The sequence below is a fragment of the Rhinolophus sinicus genome, chromosome 12 (assembly GCF_057876585.1).
Source record: "Rhinolophus sinicus isolate RSI-liver-muscle chromosome 12, RSI-T2T, whole genome shotgun sequence".
Classification (NCBI taxonomy): domain Eukaryota; kingdom Metazoa; phylum Chordata; class Mammalia; order Chiroptera; family Rhinolophidae; genus Rhinolophus; species Rhinolophus sinicus.
The window spans coordinates 38549118-38575318 of NC_142512.1; the positions used below are offsets into that span (position 1 = coordinate 38549118).

Sequence of the window (26201 nt, forward strand, 5' to 3'; positions counted from 1 at the left end):
CGACTCCCAAATGGGATGGTGGGCTGCACCCCCCTGCAACTAGATTGAAAACAGCGACTGGACTTGGAGCTAAGCTCTACACCCTCCACAACTAAGTCTGAAGGACAACAACTCGACTTGGAGCTGATGGGTCCTGGGAAAAACACTCTGTTCCCCAATCAGGTCCTGGAAGTACACACAGTTCCCCTTCCCCAATAAAATCTTTTAAAAAAGATTCAGAACTAAAATCAGTGCAGACTGAGAAAAAAATCAGGCCAGTGTCATTAGTGGGTATATAAAGAAATTAGGACTTAAAATAGAACACAGGTTTGATAACTGTTCTTTGGCCATACGCTAGATCTTGTCTCCTCAAACAAGTGGTGATCCAAAATGAAAAACATCAAGACAATGAGATTTTTCATAAATCTACATGCATTCCATTTTAAACCACTGGGATTATATCCTTCAGATTTAGTGTAAATTAATCTGCATTTTAGTTCAAAATACCAATTGTATACCATGTATTTTTTAAAATAATGTTGACCACCTTTTCAGTTAGCTCTCTCTTCCTACCCCCCCACCCCCAATTTTAGCCCTTAATCCAAGGCTTTTGTAGATTTTCTAGAACATATAAAGTTCTATATTTAGACAGTTCTATAAAGAATTTGGTCATGAATGACTTTATGAGGTTGTTTGCCATCAGCCATTAAAAAAAAATGAACAAAAACATGTTTATAGATGTTTTTAAAAAACCAACATTGATAGGCATGAGCCTGTTGATACATAAGCATAATTTTAAAATTCAGCTATCTTTTCTCGGGGACTAGGAGGATGATTCTCTAATCTCTTACTTGGCTGATGGAATTCTGGAACTAGGTGAGGGAAGGAGACTAGGTGGTTCCACTATTCAGTGTGGCATCTTAGCCCCATCTTCCCTCTGGGTTTGGCGTCCTAGGTCCTGAACTCTCAAATTCAACTTCTCCAAAGAATAATCTCCTAACCTCTATAAGGCTGATGGCAGGGTGAAGACACATTGGGCTGCTCAGGGTGAAGAGGGTGAGTACTGGGGGGAGGAAAGGAGGCAGATAGGGGTCTATCTCCCATTTCAGACTTTCTCTCTCTCTCTCTCTCTCTCTCTCTCTCTCTCTCTCTCACACACACACACACACACACACACACACACGTTCTCGCCTCCATCTGTGGTATATGGTACCTCCATGCTCTGAGCTTTTCAGGCAGGGGCCCTGCAGACAATTTATGATCTGCTTGTTGTCAGTATTCTCCTCTACAGGCTTTTGGGTTTGACCTTCCTCTCCTCTGCTAGGTCACTTACTACTTCTGCTTTCCGTCTTCCCACACAAGTATGATTACAAATGTTTCATAGTTTCAAAGATGCAGTTTATATTTGTTTGTATTTGATTTTCAAAGGAGTCTGGAAATAATTTTACTTTGCTGTCTTAAAACCAGAAAGGGGTGATTTTAGTAATCTTTTATGTCAAATAACCTTGAGCCAACTACTGTTCAAGGGCTAAATGTTTATGTTTGATAATTAAATCCCAAAGGATAGCACAAATGAAATGAAGAATCAAACGCTGGACTAAATTAGACTACTTGTTTTTCAAACAGAGCCTATACTTTCTTATTTCTATGGTTTCACATTTTCTACCTAGAAATCTATCCGTTTTTAATGCTCTGCTCCAATTTTGTACCTCCATGAAAGCTTCTCTGATCCTCTGTTAGAGGGGAATGCCTCTTTCCCACTTCAGGTTTTCATGAGGAAGAAGTTTTTCTAAACACACTCCTGGAATCTCTGCTCTCCTTTACTGATAGACATAGACATTAAGAGTGACTTACCTGACTAGTTAATCTTAGATGAAGAGCAAACTTGGCCCATCTCTGTGTTTCTACCTTTTCCAGATGTGGAGCAAGCATTCTCCTCTGCTTCAATGCCAAGACTCTCCCCTGCACAGAGAAGCTTGATCCAGTACAGCACTATGTGCAACAAGGTGGGTCTACCTAAAGGCACAATTTGGCTTACACACTAAAAACTATCCTCCAACCTGGTCTCTGTTAGTAATAAAGTGATACTCTGTTTCCCTGAAAATAAGCCCTAGCCGGACAATCAGCTCTAATGTGTCTTTTAGAGCAAACATTAATATACGTAAGACCCGATATTATATCACCCGGTCTTATAGTAAAATAAGACTAGGTCTTATATTAATTTTTGCTCCAAAAGACGCATTAGAGCTGATTGTCCGGCTAGGTCTTATTTTCGGGGAAACATGGTAGGTACTGAAGAAAATCTCTGCACAATCATTAGCTGACTACTAAACTAATGGAACAGAGATTTCAGTGGCCACACAAGACAAACAACAATACAGACTTTAGAGAATTACTTCAGAAAAGACACTAAACAAACAATCTTACAACAAGCAGCATTAATAAATCTGGAGGGAAGAGAATATAATTTCTAGAGTTGCCACATTTTAATATTCAAAGTGCCCAGTTTTCAACAAAAAATTACAACGCATGCAAAGATATAATTTGCAATAGTATATAAGTATCTAGTATTCAAAATAAAGAACTCTTATGACTCAACAATAAAAGTACAAATAACCTAATTTAAAAACGTGGAATTTGAATAGACATTTCTCCAAAGAAGATACACAAACGGTCAAAAAGTACAGGATAAGATGGTCATCTTTAGTCATTAAGGAAAAAACAAAACAAAACGACAGAGATACCACCTCACACCCACTAGGATACTATAATTTTAAAAAAGGAAAACAACAGTTGGCAAGGTTATGGAGAAATCTGAATCACTGCACACTGCTGGTGGGAATGTAAAATGGTGCGGCTGCTGTGGAAAAAAATTTGGCAGTTCTTCAAAACGTTAAACATAAAATTACCACATGACCCAGCACTTCCAAAAACATAAAATTACATGACCCAGCACTTCCACTCCTACGTACATATCCAAAATACGTGAAATGGGTTTTAAACACATACTTGCTTATAACAATACTCATAGCAACACTATTTACAATAGCCAAAAGGTGGAAATCACCCAAATATCTGTTAACAACTGAATGGGTACTGAATATACAAAATATGGTATATACATACAACGGATTATTCAGCCATAAAAAGGAATTAAGTATTGATATATGCTACAACACGGATGAACCTTGAAAACATTATTCTAAGTAAAGCCAGTCACAAAAGACCACATACTATATGATTCCATTCATATGAAAGTCCAGAAAAGAGAAATCTACAGAGACGGAAAGCAGATTAGTAGTTGCTTAGAATAAGGAGGTGATGGCAATAGATAAAGAGTACAAGTTTCTTTCTGAAGTTTAGAAAATGTTCCAGAATTGACTGTGGTGATGGTTTACACATATCTGTGTATATACTAAGAGTCACTGAATTTTACACTATGAAAGAGAGAATAGGAATTATATCACAATAAAAATATAATTTTAAAATGTGTATTCAAAGGGCTCTTGAAGAAGATCAAAATAAATTTACAGTAGACTTATCCTCTTAACAATAGAGTTCAGAAGACAACAGAGGAATGAGTATCTCTGGAATGCTAAGGGAAAATAACCGCAACAGAGAACTTTGTATCCAGTTACCCAAGATGACCCCAGCAAAGAGGAGAAAAATAGATGATTCCATGTATAGTGATTAGGTGAATTCACCACCCACAGGTCCACAGTAAAAGAACTTTTTAAAAGGATCTACAGCTCAATTGGTTAGAGCGCGAGTTCTGAACAACAGGGTCGCCGCTTCGATTCCCACGCGGGCCAGTGAGCTGTGCCCTCCATGACTAAATTGACTGAAGACTACAAGCTGCCTCTGAGCTTCTGGAGGGCCAGCCGGATGGCTCAGTTGGTTAGAGCACAAGCTCTCAACAACAAGGTTGCCAGTTCAATTCCCACATGGGATGGTGGGCTGCGCCCCTTGCAACTAAAGATTGAAAACTATGACTGGACTTGGAGCTGAGCTGTGCATTCTACAACTAGATTGAAGGACAACAACTTGGAGGCTGATGGGCCCTGGAGAAACACATTGTTCCCCAATATTCCCCAATAAAAAAAAATGTTTAAAAAGACTCAAAGTGAATATTCTAAAATAAGGATCTACTACTTTCAGAAAAAGAAAAGTGAACCAGATACTTCCGCTTCTGCTTACAGGAGTGACAGACCAGATTATTCCCATAAACCCTCTAACCAAGAACCACTAAAGAATTCAGTGAAATATTAAAAATAATGACAATAATAGACTTTTTTAAAGCATGGAAGAGCAAAAAACAGCATAAGGAACTACCAACCAGTCCAAAATCTAGAATATGAGAACCCAAAGAAGCCAGTCCAGTACTCAAGACTAAAACAACTTTTATATCAATATTAGGTAAAATTTAATTCAAAGACAAAATCATTAAGAGGTATTTCTATAGATACAGAAACAATTGAGCAAAAAATTTAACTTTTTTTTTTTTTAAGGATTTTTTAAGATTTTTTTTTTTTTCATTGGGGAAGGGGAACAGGACTTATTGGGGAACAGTGTGTACTTCCAGGCCTTTTTTCCAAGTCAAGTTGCTGTCCCTTCTATCTTAGTTGTGGAGGGTGCCATTCAGCTTCAAGTTGTTGTCCTTTCAGTCTTAGTTGTGGAGGGTGCAGCTCAGCTCCAGGTCCAGTTGCCATTTCTAGTTGCAGGGGGCGCAGACCACCATCCCTTGTGGGAGTCGAGGAATCGAACTGGCAACTTTGTGGTTGACAGGATGCACTCCAACCAAGTGAGCCATCCGGGAAGCTCAGCGGCAGCTCAGCTCAAGGTGCCGTGTTCAATCTTAGTTGCAGGGGGCGGAGCCCACCATCCCTTGCGGGACTAGAGGAATTGAACCGGCAACCTTGTGGTTGAGAGCCCACTGGCCCATGTGGGAATCGAACCGGCAGCCTTTGGAGTTAGGAGCATGGAGCTCTAACCGCCTGAGCCACGGGGCCGGCCCAAAATAATTTAACATTTTTGATTCAAGTTTGTATATCTTAAGACTAGAGCTTCAAAGTATATGAAGCAAAAACTGCACTGCATGTACATCAAACTTCTTTTATAGTTAAGTAATTTTTTAAAATTGTATAATTCTAACACTAGTAAATATGACCTTACTTGCAAAAATCTTATATCTTGAACCCTAATGTAGATGACATGATGCTTAATGTTACATTATTTGTATAATTTGGAAGACAATTTATGGTTTTTCCCTTTTATTTAGTTTTCACTGTTTCAACAAGCCTCTGCTGGATAAAAACTGGAGATAGAAAAAATAAAAAAACTGCACTATTTAAAGAAATAAATAAATTTAGACATGGCTGGAGAACTTGAATATTCTTCTCAAAGAAACCACAAGACAAAATAGGCAAAAAGTTAAAGATCTAGAAGATTTGAATAACATATATAACAAGCTGATCTAACAGACATATGTAATGAACACAGTCAAACAATAATGTGAACTTACTGAATGCACACTGTGCACACAGCACCCTCATGAGCACTTTTTAATATATATCATTTAACTCTTACAACCCTGGATAGAAGGATTCTATTGTTATCTCCATTTCATAATTTTAAAAACTGAGGTACAGAGTAAATATATTCCAAGGCCACACATCTTTAAATAGCGACCTCAGCCAAAATGTGAACTGATTTTCTAAGTCACAAATACAAGGTCCACATTCCCCACTGCTTGCAAAAATCACTAGGTTTTTTCCTACTCCACTCTTTTTTTTCCCCCTCTACTTAAAGGTCCTGAGGCCTTCCTCTTCTGTTGAGCCACTGCAATTTCATACTGTGATGACCGTGATTTTGAAATGTTAAGAAAATGGGCTATTTTGGTCTCCAGCTTCTGACTGGTAAGCACTCTCTTCTTCCTTCCTGCAATGCAGTCTCATTCCCCCCCCCCTTTTTATTTATTTATTTTTAAGATTTTTATTAAAATATAGCTAACATACAATATATTAGTTTCAGGGGTACACTATAGTTATTCAACATTTATAGACCTAAAGAAGTGATCACCGTAGTAAGTTCAGCAACCACCTCACAACACTGACCATATTCCCCATGCTGTACATTACATCCCCATGACTTACTGGTTTTATACCTGGAAAATTTGAACCTATTATTCCCCTTCACCTTTCCTCCCCTTTTTTATTTTTCAATTAGCTGGCATTCAATATTATTTCATAGTAATTTCAGGGGTACAGCATAATGGTTAGATATTTATATAATTTAAGAACTGATCCCCCTGAATCATCTAGTACCCACCTGGCACTATACACAGTTATTACCATATTATTGACTATATTCCCTATGTTTTACTTTACATCCCCATGACTACTTTGTAACTACCAATTTGTACTTCTTAATCTCTTCACCTGTTTCATCTTGCCCCCAAACCCCTCCCATCTATCACCCCAATAAATCTAGTACTTATCTGATACAATATATAGCTATTACAATATTATTGACTGTATTCCTTATGCTGTACCCTACATCCCCCTGACTACTGCCTAACAACTAATTTGTACTTCTTAATCCTTTCCCCCTTTTCACCTACCCCTACCCACTTCCCATCTAGCAACCATCAAAATGTTCACTACATCTATGAGCTTTGTTTATTTTGTTTAGATTCCATATATAAGTGAAATCACATTGCATCTTTCTCTGACATACCCGCCAGGTCCATCGATGCCACTGCAGCTGGCAGGAACCCATTTGTAATGGCCCAGCAATATTGCACTGTATATATGTACCACTTACTCTTTATCCATTCATCCATCTATGGACACACAAGCTGCCTCCACATATTGGCCATTGTAAATAACGCTGCAATGAACATATGGATGCACATGTCCCCTTGAAATAGCGTTTTGGATTTCTTCAAAGAAATACCCAGAAGTGGGATTACTGGGTCCTTTTTTATCTCTTGTTATAGTCTTTGTTTTAAAGTCTATTTTGTCTGCTGTTAAGTACTGCTACCTCAGCTTTTTTTCTGTTTCCATTTTCCCATGCCTTTACTTTGTGTGTGACTTTCAATCCGAAGTGAATCTTTTGTAGGCGGCGAATGTAAGGGTTTTGTTTTCTTATCCACTCAGCCATCCTATTTTGATTGGAGCATTTAATCCATTTACATTTAGAGTAATTGATAGATATATAATTATTGCCATTTTATCGCTCATATATATATATATTTTAATCTTAAAGAAGTCCTTCTAACATTCCTTGCAATACTGGTTTGGTGGTGATGAACTCCTTTAGCTTTTCTTTGTCTAGGAAGCTCTTCATCTGTCCTTCTATTCTAAATGATAGCCTTGCTGGGTAATCTTGGTTGTAGGTTCCTGTTTTTCATCACTTTGAATATTTCCTGCCAATCTCTTCTGGCCTGCAAAATTTCTGTTGAGAAATTAGTTGACATTCTTATGGGAGCTCCCCTGTAGGTAACTAACTGCTTTTCTGTTGCTGCTTTTAAGATTGTCTTTAACCTTTGCCATTTTAATTATGATGTGTTTTGGTGTGGGCCTGTTTGGGTTCATCTTGTTTGGGACTCTGTGCTTCCTGGTCTTGTATTTCTATTTCCTTCACCCAGTTAGGGAAGTTTTCTGTCATTATTTCTTCAAATAGGCTTCAATTCCTTGTTCTCTCTCAACTTCTGGTACCCCAATGATGAGAATGTTAATACACTCGATGTTGTCCCAGAGGCCCCTTAAACTATCCTCATTTTTGGGGGGTAAAAAGAGGGGCAGGATTCTTTTTCCTATTTGCTGTTCTGATTGGGTGTTTCCTGCTACCTTATCTTTTAAATTGCTCATTCAATCCTCTGCTTCACCTAATCTACTGCTGATTCCCTTTAATGTATTCTTCCTTTCAGTTATTGTATTCTTTATTTCTGACTTGTTCTTTTTCATGTTTCCTATCTCTTTGTTGGAAGTTCTCCCTTAGATCACTAAGCATCCTCAAAACCAATGTTTTGAACTCCACGTCTGGTAGATTGCTTGTCTCCATTTTGTTTAGTTCTTTTTCTGGAGCTTTGTTCTGTTATTTTTGTTTGTTTTTATTTGGGGCATGTTTCTCCCCCCCCCCCCTTTTTAAAATCTCGTTTTTAGAATTATCCCAAATTTCTCTCTGTCTCTTTTTTTCAATTGGGGAATGTTGGGGAACAGTATGCTTCTCCAGGGCCCATCGGTTCCAAGTCGTTGTCCTTCAATCTAGTTGTGGAGGGCGCAGCTCAGCTCCAAGTCCAGTCGCTGTTTTCAATCTTTAGTTGCAGGGGGCGCAGCCCACCATCCCATGTGGGAATTAAACTGCAACTTCATTGTTTAGAGCTCGCGCTCTAACCAACTGAGCCATCCGGCTGCCCCTCTGGAAGCTCAGTGGCAGTTGGTTGTCATCCATCTAGTTGTGGAGGGTGCAGCTCATTGGCCCATGTGGGAATTGATCCAGCAACCCTGTTTCTCAGAGCTTGTACTCTAACCAACTAAGCCATCCAGCCGTCCCTGTCTTGCCATTTTGGCTGCCTCCCTATGTTTGTTTCTATGTATTAGGGAAGGCCGCTGTGCTTTCCAGTCTTAATAGAATGACCTTATATAGTAAGTGTCCTGTGGGGAACAGCGGTGCAGTCTCCTTGGCCACTAGAACCAGGTGCTCCAGGTCTGTCCCTTATGTGGGTTGTGTGTACCTTCCTGTTATAGTTGATCCTTGATTGCTGTTTGCACGTCAATGGGAGGGACTGATCCTTGGGCTGACTGGTTGTGAGGACAGGCTATAACTACAGTGGAGGAGCTGTGGTGCAAGGGCTGACCCTACAGAACAAGATTCACTTTAGCAGGACTCAGGTGCCCGCCTAGTCTGCCCCTAGGGTGTATCAATCTTGGAGGTGGACAGGTGATGCTCCAGCTCAGTCTGAAGCTGGCCACTGGGCATGCCAGCCCCTGGGCCTCCTGGGAGGCAACCTACCATCGGCCAAGTTCAGCCACAGGTTGTGACCTGCTCAGGGCTACCTGGAGTGAGCTACAAAGCAATCTGCAGATGGCTGTTGCCTGCCCTGGGCTTAGAGGTGCCTTAAGAGGCTAAGCCACGAACCAAGGCTGGCTGTCATTAGTGCAGGGCTCAGGGCTGCTCAGCCAGAGGTACAGGACATACCAAAGCCAGATGCTGCTTGTTTGGGTTTTGTGAACCTTTGAGAGATTTTAGGAAAGTCCACAGCTTGAGCCAAGACAGGCTATTTGTACAGAAAAGCCACTGAAAGCAGCTTAGATGTGCCCAAAAGTTGGGTGGGGCAGGGTCTCAGGGAATCACCAGGGTGGGGTGGACAATCGATCAATCAGTATTAACCAGGTTGATGGAGACTCAGATACGGCAGCTGCCTGTATCTGCACACAGGGAGTGGGGAAGGGTCAACAAAGACAGTGGCTTCCATCAGCTCCTCCGTCTGGGAGAAAGCTGCCCTCCAGCCCTCACCCTGATGCCAGACAACTTAGTTCCTCTTCGTATGTCTCTGGAGCTTTCCGCACTGCTGCCCCAGTGCTGGAGTGCAGAGCAAATGAGTCTATCAGAGAGTAAGTGTGTGCATGTGCCCTTTAAGAGGAGCGCTTGGGATTGCAGCTGCCCTTCTCTCACTCAGCCACAGTCTCCACTGGCTTTCATAGCCAGAAGTTATGGGGACTTCTCTCCCTGGCACTAGAGCCCTGGGCTGGGAAGCCTGGTCTGGGGCTGGGACCCCTCCCTCATGGTGTGGGGACAAATCTCCGTACCTGAGATACCCCTCCAAAATTTTTAATGATCACACACAGGTGCAGGAACAGCATGTTCCAAGTCTCCACCCCTCCACCAGTTTGGAGGTGGCTTCCTCTGTATGTCCTTAGTTCAACTAGTCTTAAGGCGATTCTCAGTGACAGCTGTTCTGCAGTTTAGTTGTAATTTTGATGTGGTCATGAGAGGAGGGAAGCAGAGCACTTACCTACTCCAACATATTGACCAATCAATGCAGTCTCATTTTAAAATTTTGTATCTGTGAGCATTTTTTCCATATCAAACACATGCATTCAATAAACAAAATATCCTACTGTGTTCTAACAGAATATTTATAAAAACTGATGACATATTTGGAAACAAAGTAAAATGTAAAAACTTACTATCATATAAGCCACTAATATGCACGTATCATATATAATACAATAAAATCGGAAATGAACAAAATAGCCCCCTAAGATCAATATACCTGAAAATTTTTAACACAAACAGGAAATAGCAGAGCTGAGATTTGAACCCAGGCAATCTGCTTCTATAGTTGGGCTTCAAACACTAAACACTAAAGTCCTATTTTGTTATGCTCCAAGTCAGTGTTACCCAAAGTGTGGTACTCACTTAGGCATCACCCTTACATCTCCCTAGATGCAAATTCATGGGCCCAGGTGATTTACCAACTTTCCAGGTGATTATTATGGAACTTGAAGTTTGAAAACCACCTCTCTTAATAAACCAGTTCTTAATCCTGGAAAAAGCTTTGCTTTGGGCTCCTTATAACGCGAGATAACCAACATCTCCTTGTTTAGGCCACAAAAAAGGGTTTCTAATACTTGCAGCTCAGAGCTGTATCCAAATGTATCCAACTGGATACAAATGAATACACAAAAATCAACACACAGACTTTATAGCTTTCTAATGACAGTAAATCCTATCAGCTCTACTTTCAAAATATATCCAGAATCCAATTACTACTCACACCTCCACCGCAATCAACTTCATACAAGATACCACTATTACTTTTCTGGATTACTGCAAGAGCCTTGAATACCAGTTATAGCCTACTTCTCCACAAAGCAAGAGTGATTCTTTCAAAATATGAATTATATCATGTTCTTCTGCTCTAATATCCCTATGGCTTGGTCAGAATAAAATTCAGAGCTTAAAATGGCCAACAAGGCTACGTATGATATGCCCTGATTGCCAATCTACCCCGCCCTTCCCCACTCTTACTCAGAAACTCTCTGACCTCCTCCCTACCAGTTACCCAACCTCAAAATGATCTGGCCGTAGTGACTTACTGGTTCACTGTTTCTAGAACACACCTTCATTTCTGCATTCCTTTGTCTGCAATGTTCTTTCCTTGCTCCATTTCTTTAAGTCTGCTTAAATGTTAATTATCAATAAGTTCTTCCTTAACCATTCTATGTAAAATATGAACCATGCGTAGCTCCCTTCCTTTTTTCCATCCTTCTTTTTGTCCGTAGCATCAGACATGTTATGTATTTAACTTTTTAAAATGTTTCTTTGTCAATCTCCCTTAACTAAATTTTAAACTCCATTAGGGCACGATTTCTGTGTTTTCACCACTTTTACACCCTTAGTATCTGTAACAATATCATGCACTTATAACGTGCTCAACAGATATCTGCTGACTGAATTAATGATTAAAAAATGTAACCAAAAAAAGTCCATTTGTAATAACATTATAAAGTATGTAGAAATAAAACTAACAGAAACTCTGTAAGATCTTAAAGGAAGAACTCTATAAAAATCTGCTGATAAAAGCTAAATAAGTATATATCATGTTCATGAACAGGAAGGAAAATATTATAAAGGTATCTATTCCCCCAAATTATTGTATAAAGCTAATTCAAATTGTGGTACTGGCAATAAAAAATAGATGGAAGAAACAACATGTCAAAAACAGACCTTGGGCTTCCATCAATTAGTTTTATGATAGAAATGGCATTTCAAAACCAGTGGGGAGAAGATGAACCAAATCATGTTAGGACAACTGGCTATCAGTAATGGGGGAAGTTTAGTTAGAACTGCATGTTATAAATTAGACTCCAGACAGATTAAAAACTTAGATGTACAAAAATTTAATGTAAAAACAACTATAAAAATATCATAATAAAATATGGAAGAATATTTACAATCTTGGGATTGGGAGACACTTTTTAAAATAAACACAAAAGGGAAACAAAGTTAAGAGACAAGCCCTCTCAATGGGTTAGTATCCAATATAAAGAATGCTTGGTTTGGGGGGGGGGGGGGGGCGAGTGCATTTGAGATCTTGCTCCTACACATGTGTCATGAGTTTGGCTCAAATGAAAAAGAATGCCTAAGGGGAATTAAAAAAAAAAAAAAAAAAAGACAACCCAATTCTTAAAATTTGACATGACATAAAACAGGCAATTTATGGAAGAAATACAAGTGATCAATAAAACATAAAGACTAAAACAGGACGACACCCAACTTCAGTAGTAATGAGGAAATACAAAATAAAACACAATTTTCCATCTACCATTGAAAAAATTTTAAGTTGGGAAACATCACATGTTGGTGAAGATGTGGAGAAACAAGTTCATTCATATACTACTGGCCGAAACATAAATTAGGAAGGCAATCTGGCAGTATCTAATAAATCTAAAAAAATACATATTCCCAATGACCCAGAAATCACCCTTCTTGTTATTTACCAGATGGCATATACTGGAACATTTGCCAAGGAGAAAACCTAAAGGTCCATTTAATAGCTAGCTAAAAAAAGTAGAATATTCATATAATGGAATACTATGTAGCTGTTAAAATACATTTATCTAACATATCTCTAGGACATATTATAAAGTTTCAGAATGACAGGCACAGGATGATGCTAATTATGTTAACACACATATAAAAGTAGTGCTATATGAAAAGTATAGAACAAGACTTGCAACGATAGCCATCAAGTTTAAAACCGGTACTTACCTCTTTAGGTAGAGAGGGGTAGAGTGGAGAGGACCAAGATGAGGGGCAGTACAAAGAGGAATTTTTATTATACTTAAAATGTTTTAATTTTTGTAATAAAATTTCATGTATTACTTATGTAATTTAAACACATAATTTTTAGAAAGACAAAAAAGCGGGCTGGCCTGGTGGCTTAGGCGGTTAGAGCTCCATGCTCCTAACTCTGAAGGCTGCCGGTTCGATTCCCACATGGGCCAGTGGGCTCTCAACCACAAGGTTGCCAGTTCAACTCCTCAAGTCCCCCAAGGGATGGTGGGCTCCGCCCCCTGCAACTAAGATTGAACACGGCACCTTGAGCTGAGCTGCAGCTGAGCTCCCGGATGGCTCAGTTGGTTGGAGCGCGTCCTCTCAACCACAAGGTTGCCGGTTCGACTCCCACAAGGGATGGTGGTCTACGCCCCCTGCAACCAGAAATGGGAACTGGACCTGGAGCTAAGCTGTGTCCCCACAACTAAGACTGAAAGGACAACAACTTGAAGCTGAACGGCACCTTCCACAACTGAGACTGAAAGGACAACAACTTGACTTGGAAAAAAGGCCTGGAAGTACACACTGTTCCTCAATAAAGTCCTGTTCCCCTTCCCCAATAAAATAAAAAATAAAATTAAAAAAAAAGTCTATACTCTTAAAAAGAGAAAAAAAGCAAGATGCTAAACCATATGTCCAGTATTTTGTTCATAAAATACTCGTGTAAACATAATCATATACAACAATACTAATAAATACATAATTTATAAAAGAATATTTAATAAACATTTAACAATGGTTACCCCTGGAGAATGGGAGGATGGAGGAATTACTTTTCACTTGAAACTCACTTTAAGGTGAATAAAAAATTATACTTTAACTTTTCTCCAAGAACAAATGCTAAAGCAACAATTTAACTTAACCTCCACCTCCAGCCACAATTTAGACCATCAGCCTATTCTTATAACTGTCCTGTTTTTGTAAAACAGAAATGGGCAGAAGAAAGGCATATCACTGAAACTAAACTGAGGGACCTGAGGCTACGTTAGGATAGATGAAGAGGTTGATGCTGTTTCCTTTGGCTAAAATAATGGTTAGCACTTCACAGAGATTGCACACCATTTAATCAGCCAGGGTCCACCTTAGCCATAGTAAATAAAAGCTAAAAGTTTACTAAACTAGTTCTTGCTTGAGTTTTACTTAGACTTCAGTCTGATCATTTCCTTTTTTAAGAGCACCACTGGCATTAAGCATTATGTATCAACTACCTACAAATACTGTTTGGCTGTGTATAGACCTTCAACCTGAATGTGTATCCAGGCCTAATTCCACAGAAGAAAAACATTGTTTCCAATGAAGATAATGTGGAGCATATACAGAGGGTGCCAAATATATATACATACACACATACACATACACACACACACACACACACACACACATTTTAAGAAAGAAAAAAACTATATTAAAATTACGCTGATGGTAACCACTTTGAGCACCTCTTGTAATTGCAGAAGTCAAACGTGACTTGTATTCATCTTCTGTTATCGGTATATATTGAGTATTACAATTTTAACACAGCTTTTTGCTTTCTTAAAATGTGTGTACATATACCCGCTGTGTATTTTCCCCAGCCTGTTGCTGCACTGAATTCTGTGGTTTATCGTTCTTATGTTACGTCATCTCTGAAGTAATACAATACTGGGAATATTGACGAAACCCCATCCACCTGACAACATGTAAAGCATACAATAAAACTGGATACTGGTAGGTAGTAGTATCAAGACTAAAAAAGGTAATGTAATGAGTTAACTACACATTTCATTAGAATATATGTTTGATAGTGGTTAGTGGGGTCAGAAAGATCTCGGCCATAACTCCACAACACCTTGTATTTTATGGATGGGATCATTTTTAATGCAAATTTCATATTACTGAAATTTATCATGTAAATATTCTAGAAGATAATAATATTGTTTCTTGATATTCTTTCTGATATTAAAACCTATTTTGACTCTACTAAATCTTTTATCTAGGAATATCTATGTTTATTCACAAAATACTATATGCTAAATCTTTATTATTTTAACTCTACAGTAATATATTGCTACTTTTCATCTTCAGTAACACATTATGTGAAATTGAGTAAAATGTTGCCTAGACTTTATAAGTCACACCTAAAAACAAAACTTGCAAAATTAGGCTGAATATGTAGCCTTATAAATTTATATTCAAAGTTCTACAAACACTTACAAAACTGTTTTAATATCTCTCTTTTAGTCTTCCTGGAGAAGAATTGTAGTAAAAAAGGTAATCATATCAGTTTTACTCCACATATGGATGGATATACTAACAGTTTTTGGGGTATCTGAAAGAAAATTACTATTTGATATGGTTCATACAAAGTATTTGTTCATGGTTGTGTAGGAGAGTTACTTAAGTTGGTTAGTAAGTATGGCTAAAAAGCCAAAGTGCAGATTCAATTCCCATACTTTACAGTCCTCACACAATCAACCTTGCTCAATTCTATGGCCACAAACTCCAGTGTTACTCAATCCTAACCAAACATCTTATAAAATGTCTGCTATAGATCAAAAGAATAATAATGGGTAAATTGTTCAAAACAACCTATTCTCAGTCAGCATACCCTAGAGGCAAGTATAACAGACTTCAAGTCAACTGGATTAAAGTTCCGGATTTTATACTTAGCTATTTAATGTTGGGGAAATAATAGCCTTTCAGAGCATCTACTTTCTTATCTATAAAATAGCAGAGAAATATCCAGTACCTACCACACAAGATTTAAGCTCAAATAATAAATGGGAACATGCTCTTTAATGTGTAAAACACTGTATTATTACTTGAGATAGTTCAAAATATCTATCCTACTACAAAGGGGGGCCGGTTAGGACATATATGAGGGTCAGCATTATGTAACAGTCATTTGTAAATTCCTTACCAAGATTTATTCTTTGCCTTAAAAACAAATGGAATCCTAGGAGTATAACTACAAACTATATAATGAATTCCTGGAACTACTGGTGAAAGAGTTACTTTCCTGTTACTCTTTTTCTAACCTTGTTTAATTTCTACTGAAGTCTCTGAGGTTTGTCCAGCTTTAGAGAGGAGTTACTCCGATTATCTCTATAATTAGTAGATGTATCAGCAGAACCAAAGAAATTACTAATAAAAACCTGCCAATCTTTTCCTTTTTTCTTCCTTTGTAAACATGGAGAGAATGTCACCGAGGATAATTCATACTTGTATTTTAAAAAATAAATCCTTACACCGACAGTACAGTGCTAATATTTTTTTGAAAGCAGGGTCAATGGATGTTTTCCTTACAAAGCATTCAATAAAATATAATGCATCTCTTATAAGCCGTATGAGGATCACAGAAAGTGAATGCTTTTCATGAAACTGGTTCTTATCACTCTCCCATTCATCTATCACTACATTTACCAGAACCCACTAAATATTTTTCTTGTGTATCTTTCTTCCTAACGATACTACGAACTTCCCAAGACAGAGACAATCTTTTGGAGCAGCTTTGCACCTCTAACACTTATCAGTATCTGACACATAGTTGGTGCTAAACAAATTTTGAACAGAACTGAACTCCTACCAATATCATGCTTTGGTTTGCTATTCTGAGATTTTCTGAACCCCGGACAAGGTCAGAAAAGCTTTGCTGAGCTCTGAGACATATACTTGTTCTGGGAGCCGTACAGTGTGGTGCGGTGGTTTCATTAGTGAAACTGAATGTGTATGATCATGTAAAACGTATAAATTGTGAAATATATTTTAGGTGCTGTAAATTGGATTCTGCACTTTGTTTCTAGGGCTAAAACATCTAGGATAGAATAGAAACCTGACAGAAGTGCTTATTTTATTGTGTCGTGTAATTCGTGTAAATTATTTCGTCTAATTCGTGTAAATTATACATTTGTAAAAATTTATGTAAATTATTTCCCCACAGAACTCAGGTTGTGAATGTTACCTTAGTATCCCTTACCCCAGTGAGAACAGAAATTTACATCACTATCTCTTAAGGAAACTTCTAGAAAACTTGCAAAACCAGATCTACTCCCATTCAGTGAATGTCAGTGGTTTCCAGAGATCAGCATTGTGCAAAAACTTTACTAGTGATTTTGATAGCCATTCAGGTTATTACTTATCTCTACTATGGAATTCAGTTGCCATAAATGAAATTTAGTTTCTTGTTCCTCCTTAATAATGTACATTTAACTCAGTATTAAAAAGAGCTTGGGATTTAATCTTTTTTCTTTTAACTGAGGTATAATTGACATACATCATAAAGTTTAATCTTTAACATTAATCCAGTTTGTATTAAGATAGAGAAACACCGTATTTCCCCCAAAATAAGGCCTAGCCGGGCAATCGGCTCTAATGCGTCTTTTGGAGCAAAAGTTAATATAAGACCCGGTCTTGTTTTAACTTTTGCTCCAAAAGACGCATTAGAGCCGATTGCCCGGCTAGGCCTTATTTTCAGAGAAACACGGTAGATATTGGAAATCTTATGTTAGAGCTGTAAAGACAGGTAAACGGTTTTCCCCAGGGCTCAATGTGAGTTCATAGTAGTGCCAACATTAGGTCCCTTGAGATCTTGATTCTTACATGAAGGACAAACTTTTGTTTCTGAACCAGAGAGTGATGAGCTCAGATGAAATTTATGTAACTTAGGGCCTATAATCCACCTTTGGAAGCATGTAACCTAAATATAATAATTCTTTCTTAAAGAATGTGTTGCCCTCAGTAAAACCGCATTTTGTTGTTGTGTAGATTTAGATTTAGGAAGCTTCTTTTGTATAACTCCAGTCAGCTGTAACCAAGACTACAATATTAAGTCCCTCATCTTCCTGTAGTAATCATTCATGATAATATGTTAGAAAAAAATCCCAGTATTAAATGTTTTACTTTATCCAAGAATTCCAAAATATATCAGGTTTCTTTCCTACAAATTGGTTGGAAAAATATGTTATGATGTGATTTTTTTCAACATGAGCTTCTTTACATGAAGAACATGAAAACAATTTTCAAAGAGCTGTAAGGATGTGTGTGGAAAAGGGTATTAGCAATGCAGTGCTCTTTTTAAAAAATAAACGCATCTCTACTTGTCTGTGTTGTCACACCATAGCTTAATTTTCTATAAATTAGAAAAGGGAGAACAGCCACTTTCTGGGTAATGGCTGAGTGATTTATTGTTTTAAATGTCAACTTACAATTTGGTGCCAGATTCTCATCTTCGGAGACATTTATCCACATTTGCCTAACAATGAATACAATAATGACTGCAGTATAAACTCCACATTGAAATACTGCTAATTTATTACTGTTAATTATTACTAGTAAATTATTACTAGAATGATTAAAATTCATAGGTGTTCCTGTTTAATACACCCAGTATGTGAAACTAAATCAGATGAATAAAGAGATAATTACATTCTTTTCCTTTATAACAGAAATTTTCCTTTAAATAGAAAATTCCTTTAAGGCATTTAAAATAATGATTTACAAAAAGTTTACTTAAAAACATTTCTACTCCACAAAGTAATATAATAATAGTCATTACTTATTGAGCGCTTACTGGGCGGTAGACTCCTCAAAGTAATATAATAATAAGCATCATTTATTGAGCCCTTATTGTATAGTAGACAATTTGCTAAATGCTACACAAACATTACAGAATTTACTCCTCACAATCCAGTGCAGTAGCTCTTATACCAATTTTAGATATTGAATATTTGAGGGGATCAAGTATATGGTGACAGACAGAGATCTGACTTTGGGTGGTGAATACACAATGCAATCAATATACAGATGATGTATTATAGAATTGTACACTTGAAACTTGTATCATCTTATAAACCAATGTCACCCCAATAAATTTAATAACACTTAAAAAAATTTGACTCAAAGATTAAATAACTTGTCCAAGATCACACAGATGGTAAATGGCAAAGCCATAGTTCAAACCGACCTCAAAGCTAATGCTCTTAAACAGGTTCTATATATGTGTATGTATACATATATATATATATATATATATATATATATATATATATATATGTACATACATATATATATATGTACATACATATATATACATTCCATAAATCCTAAAAAATTGAATCACAGCACACCATAAACTTCAGGATATCACATAACCGTTACATCCATTCCTTACTCCCTTGGTAAAGGTATTCATCTGGACACATATACCACAATTTGTTCTTCTAGTGTTCATTTCTGTTTTTATCAGAATTCGGGGCAAAAACAAACAGGAATTCAAAGCAGAATATAGGTTAAGATTACAAACACTAACTGTTTTGTCTTTACGAACAGTTGTAAGCAGAGAAATGTAAGAACACTGGCACTAAATTGAGTATCTAACCTCTAGCCTACAGCAAATTAGGGGATTTATTTACAGAGAATCATGGAATTTCCATGCTAGAAAGAATGTTAGAGTTGAGACAATGGAGATCCAGAGAGGTAACTTACTCAAGGTCATATAGATACCAGTACACATATACATACGTGTGTATAAAAAATATATATACGGGAGTACTAACTTCATAATTCAGAACTGATTTTCCTTTGTAAAACCCTTAAGACATAGCCTTAACACTTTCATTCACTCCTTATTCAAATTAATTTCAAAATTAGAACATTAAAATATATAAATGATCTGGTTCAAAAAATAAAATCACCTATTACATTGTTTTGTATACCTGAAACTAATAAAAATAAAATACCAAAAAAAAAAAAAAGTTAAAAACTAAAAAAAAAAAAAAGTAAAATGACAAAAAAACGGATGACATATTCTAATAGAGAACTCTGGAAAATCTTGCAGCTAATATAGTTAACATTAAATTGTTAATTTGCAGGGAACTGCAAATCACTTCTTTTTCTTCTCCCCACCCACCTCCAAAAAGGTAAAAAAAGAAAACAAAGAACAAAACAAAACTGGCTCTTTGTTGGTAACTGAAATTAAGGATATATAACAGTGAGTTGGCAATGACCTTCCCTGGGCCTAAACTGTCAACCAAGAGTGACATATGCATAAGAACAGGTACTTACACTCAAAAACCTGCCCTAATCTATAAATTTTACTGTTTTCTTTTTGCCTGTGCCTTTTACCACATAAATTCCTTCACTCAGCAGACAGTAAAGCAAACTCTCAAAGCACTCGGCACAGTTATACCTATGGCATCTTATTATTGCAAATTGCAGGGAAAACTGAGAATGCTTTTCCATTTTTTTTTCTTTTAAAGGATTATGAAATTATATCTGCCTGCATCTTGCAACTGATCAGAAAATCACATTCACTAACAAATACTGTAATAGTTGGTATGTTTGACTATATAAAATTGGACAGGCATTCGATATATTGCCAACCTTCAATTTCCATGTTGTTAGATATGATTTGTCTTTGCACCAAAGTACGTAAGATCAACTTACTACTTACTACTTACTATCACTGTTCTGTTTCCCTTTTTCAGTTTTTACTAGAAATTCCTAGGATCAAGGAGAAAAATGACAGAAGACATTGACAATATTTGTTTCACAACTGACTAAATCCTGTCTACCATGATTTAATAGGTGACTTTAACCTCATAGCAATTTAAGAGACTAAGCAAAAATGGATTAATTACATTTCTACCTGATCACAACTGTCAGATATGAGGTTTATTAAAGACAACAGAATATTATAAAATCAAACTGGAGAAAATATCATTAGGGAATAAAGAGTTTACTTACCTATAACTCACATGCCTGCTAAATAGTTATTTGATATGTGCTGAAAATAACTACCTAGCAAAGTCCTTCTTTTAACAGAAACAGTCTTCAAAAGCTAATGCAAATTTGTTTTGGGTTTATTACATTTAAATACACATCTCTGTTTTTTAAAGTTATATAATTAAGTAAGATGAAGCACAAATACTATTGCATAGTTCAATACCACCACCTATTGTTAGTTGCTATTAAGTTAACATTTTTTATCAAATGGGTCCAAGTGCATTAGGACATAAAACTGTAAAACCACACTTGAAAGCATTCATTTTTCTAAGTCAATTTTTGGGTGGGGGTCTGATCTAAGAATTCACTGAGTATGGAAGATCAAGTAGGAAAACAGTGTAAAGACAACTAACTATACACAAGTAGCTAAATTTGGTCAGTTTAAGGGCATTCTTTCTTCTTCCTCCTTCCCTTGGATTTTCCTGGTGTAACGGAATATTTTATTTTGAACACCTAAAAATACTCTTCCAAAACCGCAATAGTAGTTAGATTACTTAAAATTTCAATTCAGTTTCCAACCTGTCACCAGTTGGGAAACAGTAATCTAAGGGCTAGGAATGGAATCCTTGGCCTGTAAAAAAAGTGCTTATTAATATGTAAGAAAAATGAGACCAAGATTTGAAAAGAGACAACTCTGGGTATAAAAATAGAAGGATTTTAAAAATTAAGATTAAAAAGCAGCACCAACACTAACAGCTTAAAACTGACAAATGACCTAAAACATAAGAAGACTTTAAAAGTGTGAATACTTCTAACAGAAATACTGATTTAATGAATGAAAATTTTCAATGTAGAAATAGATTACACCTAAGAATGTAGGACTTAAATATCAATACTTCTTGTAAAGCTAAAAATTTTTAACACTATAATGAAAAACATAACTTTTAATGCATAATGGTTTATCTTATGTAGACCGTAGAAAAATACAAGCATAAAAAAAGAAAAATACAAACATGTTGATTATAATGAATGACTACAAGTATATGATATAATAATATATCATGCTTCAAAAGGTAAAAAGGACCCTTGATTATGCAGCAAAGAAATATCAATAACACTATTCAAAAAGGACAGACTGGGCCTAAAAAGCCTAGACCTATAATTTAGATTTTCTATATTAGATTGCTTTCAAATCAATCTCTAAAGTGTTAAAAAATAAATAAATAATTCCTTAGTTTTACTAGTACTCTATCTCATTGCAAGGCCTTTCATATAGAGTGAAACAGATGACTCTCACCCACTAGTAAAAAATATGTAACATTTTTACATGCACCAGTTTGGAAAATATGGTTATTTATTATGCAGAGTATTCTTTAGATTTGAAGATAAAACCTTAAGCAGGGAAAGGTCATCACTGCAGTGTTACTAGTACTGTGTAACTCAGCCCACATAACAAAATACTGGAGTGGCTGCTTCAGAAGGAATGGCCAAAGAAATATGGTCCTCTGCTCTTATTCAAAAATTACAAATTCATAGGACTGGAACAAAGGGAACCTTCATAACATAATCTAACTCCCTTGTTTTGCAAAAGAGGGAAATGACCAAACCAGAGAAATGATCAAAGTTATAGCTAGTTGGTGGCAAAAATCAACTCATATCCAGTTCTCTTAACTCCCAATACACTATCTTCTTTCTGCCATACCACATTGTGATTCTTCTTATTTTGGACAAACTGAATTTATAATATGAAGCAGGCTGTAATATTACAGATTTATCAGAGCAGCAGTGAGGTATAATGAAAAATAACAAACAATACTTCAAAATACCCAAATTAAAGCTTATGATTTCCTGTGTGAACCTTAACATCCCCAGGGACTGAAAATAAGACCTAGCTCTAATGTGTCTTTTGGAGCAAACATTAATATAAGACCCGGTACTACATTAAATCATACCCAGTATTATATTATATCATATCGTATCGTATTATATAAGACCCAGTCTTACATTATAGTAAAGTAAGACCGGGTCTTAGATTAATTTTTGCTGCAAAAGATGCATTAGAGCTGATTGTCCGGCTAGGTCTTATTTTTGGGGAAACACCGTACTGATTAAACTGTAAAATGGTATCTGGATATCAGTTAATGTTATCACTATAAATTTTTAAACGTTACAGACTTTTTAATAAACCCAAATAAAACAATTTTTCTTCCAATAATACTATATTCTCATAATGGAGTTATTGAGAATATGACAAAGTAGAGAGGTTAAACTGAAAAAAATTTAAATTTGGTTTCAAGGTCTAGCCTTCCAGGTGTGCTTACAATCATAAAATTATCAGTTTTTTAAAAAGCAGTCTGAACATTTTAAGATTTTTTTTAATTGATGTAAATGTTTTAGATATTAAAAGCCTGCTTTATCTTATCTACGTCTTCCATCCACTAAAAGTAAATATTTAAAATGTTTTCAATGAATTAGGAGTAAGTTTATTACTTCATAAGAGATCAGTTTATTGTTTTACTACTTGTAAATTAGGTAAGTAAAGCGGTAAATGATTTTAAGAAATACTCAGATAAATGAAACTCATTAACACATATCATTTCCAGCCCTTCTCATTTTATTTTGGCGTGGAACACTTCACATCATAATAAGAATAGCTTTTGGTTTATAAACACTTTAACCATGAACACTGTACAAGGAGGGGTTTTTTTTCCCTCTTATTCTTTTTTTTTTTAATCTCAGACACATTTAGAAAGCTTTAACTTCCAGTTATATATCAATCAAAGTAAATAGATATGCTTAATAAAGCAATAAATTTTCGTATTATTTTAGTACCACTACAGATAAACTACAAATTAAAATATAAAATAAATTATAAAAACCTGATATAACTATGCAATTTTAAAGCACATACTACAAAAGAATTCTTTTTGACAATTACACAACCTAAAAGTGAATAGCAAAGTGATAAAGGCTATTCCCCCACTCAAATCTTCAGTATTTCAGTGCTTTTAAGATTCCTGTTAACTGCTAAATGTCTGTTCAGCGATGTTAATGACAGTCCCAACTTTTGCAGCAGCACTGAATATGAGAACACCAAAATTAAGCTTATTGGATCTTTCTATATTAGGGCAACATAGAGTTCTATTAAGCACCAAATCTTATCTACTATACTTTCTTCCCATGATTAAGTTAAAATGAAAACTCTAAGGAAACAATTCCTTAATTATTTTCTCCACTCCTCACCTGCAACAGTAATATCGTAGCTCTGAATATAAACTTCCCTCATCCACTTCCTATCTTGATATTTGTGGATAATTTTTCCCATAAGCATAAAAAGAAATCAAGGAATAGACTAAACTGAAAACCTTTAGGTAACAATTTCACCCTCTGCACCTAGTTGGCAAGTTTCTTTAAAGTTTTGTCCCACCGTCTTACAATTTCATCCTTCAAATGGAAATGAGGAAAAACACCAAGTGAGATGTACACTGAGCTGTGAGTGATCCCAGGTCAGCCTGATTCTCTGCCAGAGAAGGCCAGGTAACATTTACTCTTCTTGTTGAAGAAGTTTCTTTCTCCCTCTTCATCCCCTTGATAAGCCTTCTTGTATATTACTATACCACTGCAATTCATCTGTAGTTACAATATTCACTTTCCAAAGAAATCACTTCCAAAGACGTTTTCAGACATTTCCTTAATTCCTCTTCCATTTTTCAACTCCATGACTATAAACCTTTCTCACCAGAGGAGGAAAAGTTCTTTGAGACAGACTTGAATGGATTTTCTAACTCTCAGACCTTCATCCCAATCTCAAAGACTGTACACTCTAAGAGTTCCCAGAAACAATGAGCTACAAAAGTACAGACTAAACGGGAAAGAAGAGGAAGTAGCAGAACAATACCCCAACCAAACACAGCACCGAGAACCCGTAGTCATCGCTCTCATCCCAGCCTACCACCCCCCTTCCCTAGTATAATCAAGGTCTCTCAAACTCTAACAAATGGTCCCCTGGCCCATAATTTCCCCTTCGCTTCACGAAAAAGGTGGCAGAGAGAAAAGCAGCAAGTTCCGGTCGATCGGAGCTGTGATGCTTTTTCTGCCGGGTGAAGGAAGGGAGGCAAGCCAAGGGTTGTGTAAAGAATGGAAAGCTGAGTGATACTGGGGGGAGGGGGGAATTAGGGCGCCAGAGCTAATCCCCTGCCAGAGCCCGCGGGTGGAAGAGGCAGGAGGCGACTAGACGGTAGGACTAGGAAGCTGTACTGGGCTTTCGGGTCCCGAGGAAGGGGAAACAAGTCTAGCAGCCCAAGCGGTCGGTGGGTGACGGCGCTAGGCAAGGGAGGTGGCTCCATGCAGAGCGAATGGCGGTGGGGGGGGGGGGCACGAGAGCGGGAATCGCCTTCCTCACGCTTCCCTAGCCCCCCCAAGCTCACACCTCAAACCTGCTCTTGGTCACTCCGTTCACGTCCCTCCTCATGGGGCCGGCGGGTGCGGCCGGGGCCGGGCGCTGCGGGCGAGCGGAGTGCAAAGACGAGAGGCCCCGGGCAGGCCCGGGAGTTACGGGACCTGGAGGAGGCAGGGAAGCGGCGGGCAGCGGCCGTCGGGGGGGAGGGGAGACCTCTCGATTCCGACTGGGCCTCCTCCACCTCCCGCGGCGCGGGCGGCAGCGACGATTGCTCGTCGCTAGCTCTTCTCTCTCCTCAGCCTCAACTTCAACCCAAAACAAAAACACTCCCCACCTGCCAGCAACGCCGCTCCTCATTGGGCAGAGCTGCCCGGGCCTCGGAACGGCGTGGGGAGGGGGGAGGAGGAGCGCACGGCGGCGGCGGCGGCGCGGGACCACCCCTCCCCCCACTCCCGGGCTCAGCCGGCCACGGTCCGCCCGAGAGCAGCCGGAGAGTGGCCGCGGCGCGAGTCCGCTCTCGCCTCTCAGGCAGGCAAGCCCACCGCGAGCAGGAGAGGCAGGGAAGTGCCTATGTGTCTGTGTGTATTTGTGTATGGGAGGGGCTGTGGGGCGGGTGCGAGTGCGCGCGTGCTCGCGGACCTGGGAGAGAAGGAAAGCAGGACAACTACGCGCAGCACCGGAGCCCGGTTTTCCCCTCCGCGGGCATGTAGCACGCACCAACCCACCAAGCACTTGAGCATTCTGTCTATTCCTCCCAGCCCAAGTCTTGTCACTTCTTCCCCGGTAGCTTGTGCTCCCACACACGTCCTTACCAGCCACCCAACTCCCTTCCCCTATCACTCACTGTCGCCTTGAACCCAAAGTGCAGCAGCCGGTCCCTGCTCGGAGCCATTTTCCTCCTCTCTCTGGATGTCTCTAGATTGGGGCAGTGCTGCTGTTCCTGCCGCCGCCGCCGCCGCCGCCGCCGCCGCTGCTGCTGTTGCCGCTCCCGCCGCCGCCGCCGCCTCCCCCGCCCCCGTGGATTGCATTACCGGGTGTTGCAGGGAGGCTTGTGGGGCTGCTGCGGGGCTTGGGTCTCCCTGTGCATGGATCAGGAGGGCAGGGGGGTAACTGCGCTGCCCTCTGCTCCGAGGATATTCAGCGAGGCCGTACCTCGCTCCTTGGGGTCAGGGGGTGCAGTGTTAGAGCTGGGCGACTGTTCCTTTAGCTGGGGGAGGGGCGTGCTTTGGTGGAAGTGGGGGCGGGCGAAGTTGAAGGGCCTTTGGCTTCCCCCGCC

General features: G+C 38.3%; 1 protein-coding gene across 4 annotated transcripts in view; it reads right to left on the bottom strand.

Annotated features, from left to right (window-relative positions):
• Window positions 1-26160, bottom strand: part of FBXL20 (F-box and leucine rich repeat protein 20) — a 98913-nt gene extending 72753 nt beyond the window's left edge. For 3 of the 4 annotated variants that reach the window (XM_074319444.2, XM_019747615.3, XM_019747617.3), the window contains exon 1: window positions 24956-25265. In XM_074319444.2, the coding sequence (XP_074175545.2) occupies window positions 24956-24997 (42 nt within the window). In that variant the 5' untranslated portion in view covers window positions 24998-25265. Of the gene's footprint in view, window positions 1-24955; window positions 25266-25769 lie in introns of those variants that run through there. The other variant, XM_019747614.3, reaches the window with a different exon arrangement.
• Window positions 26161-26201: the final 41 nt, after the last annotated feature.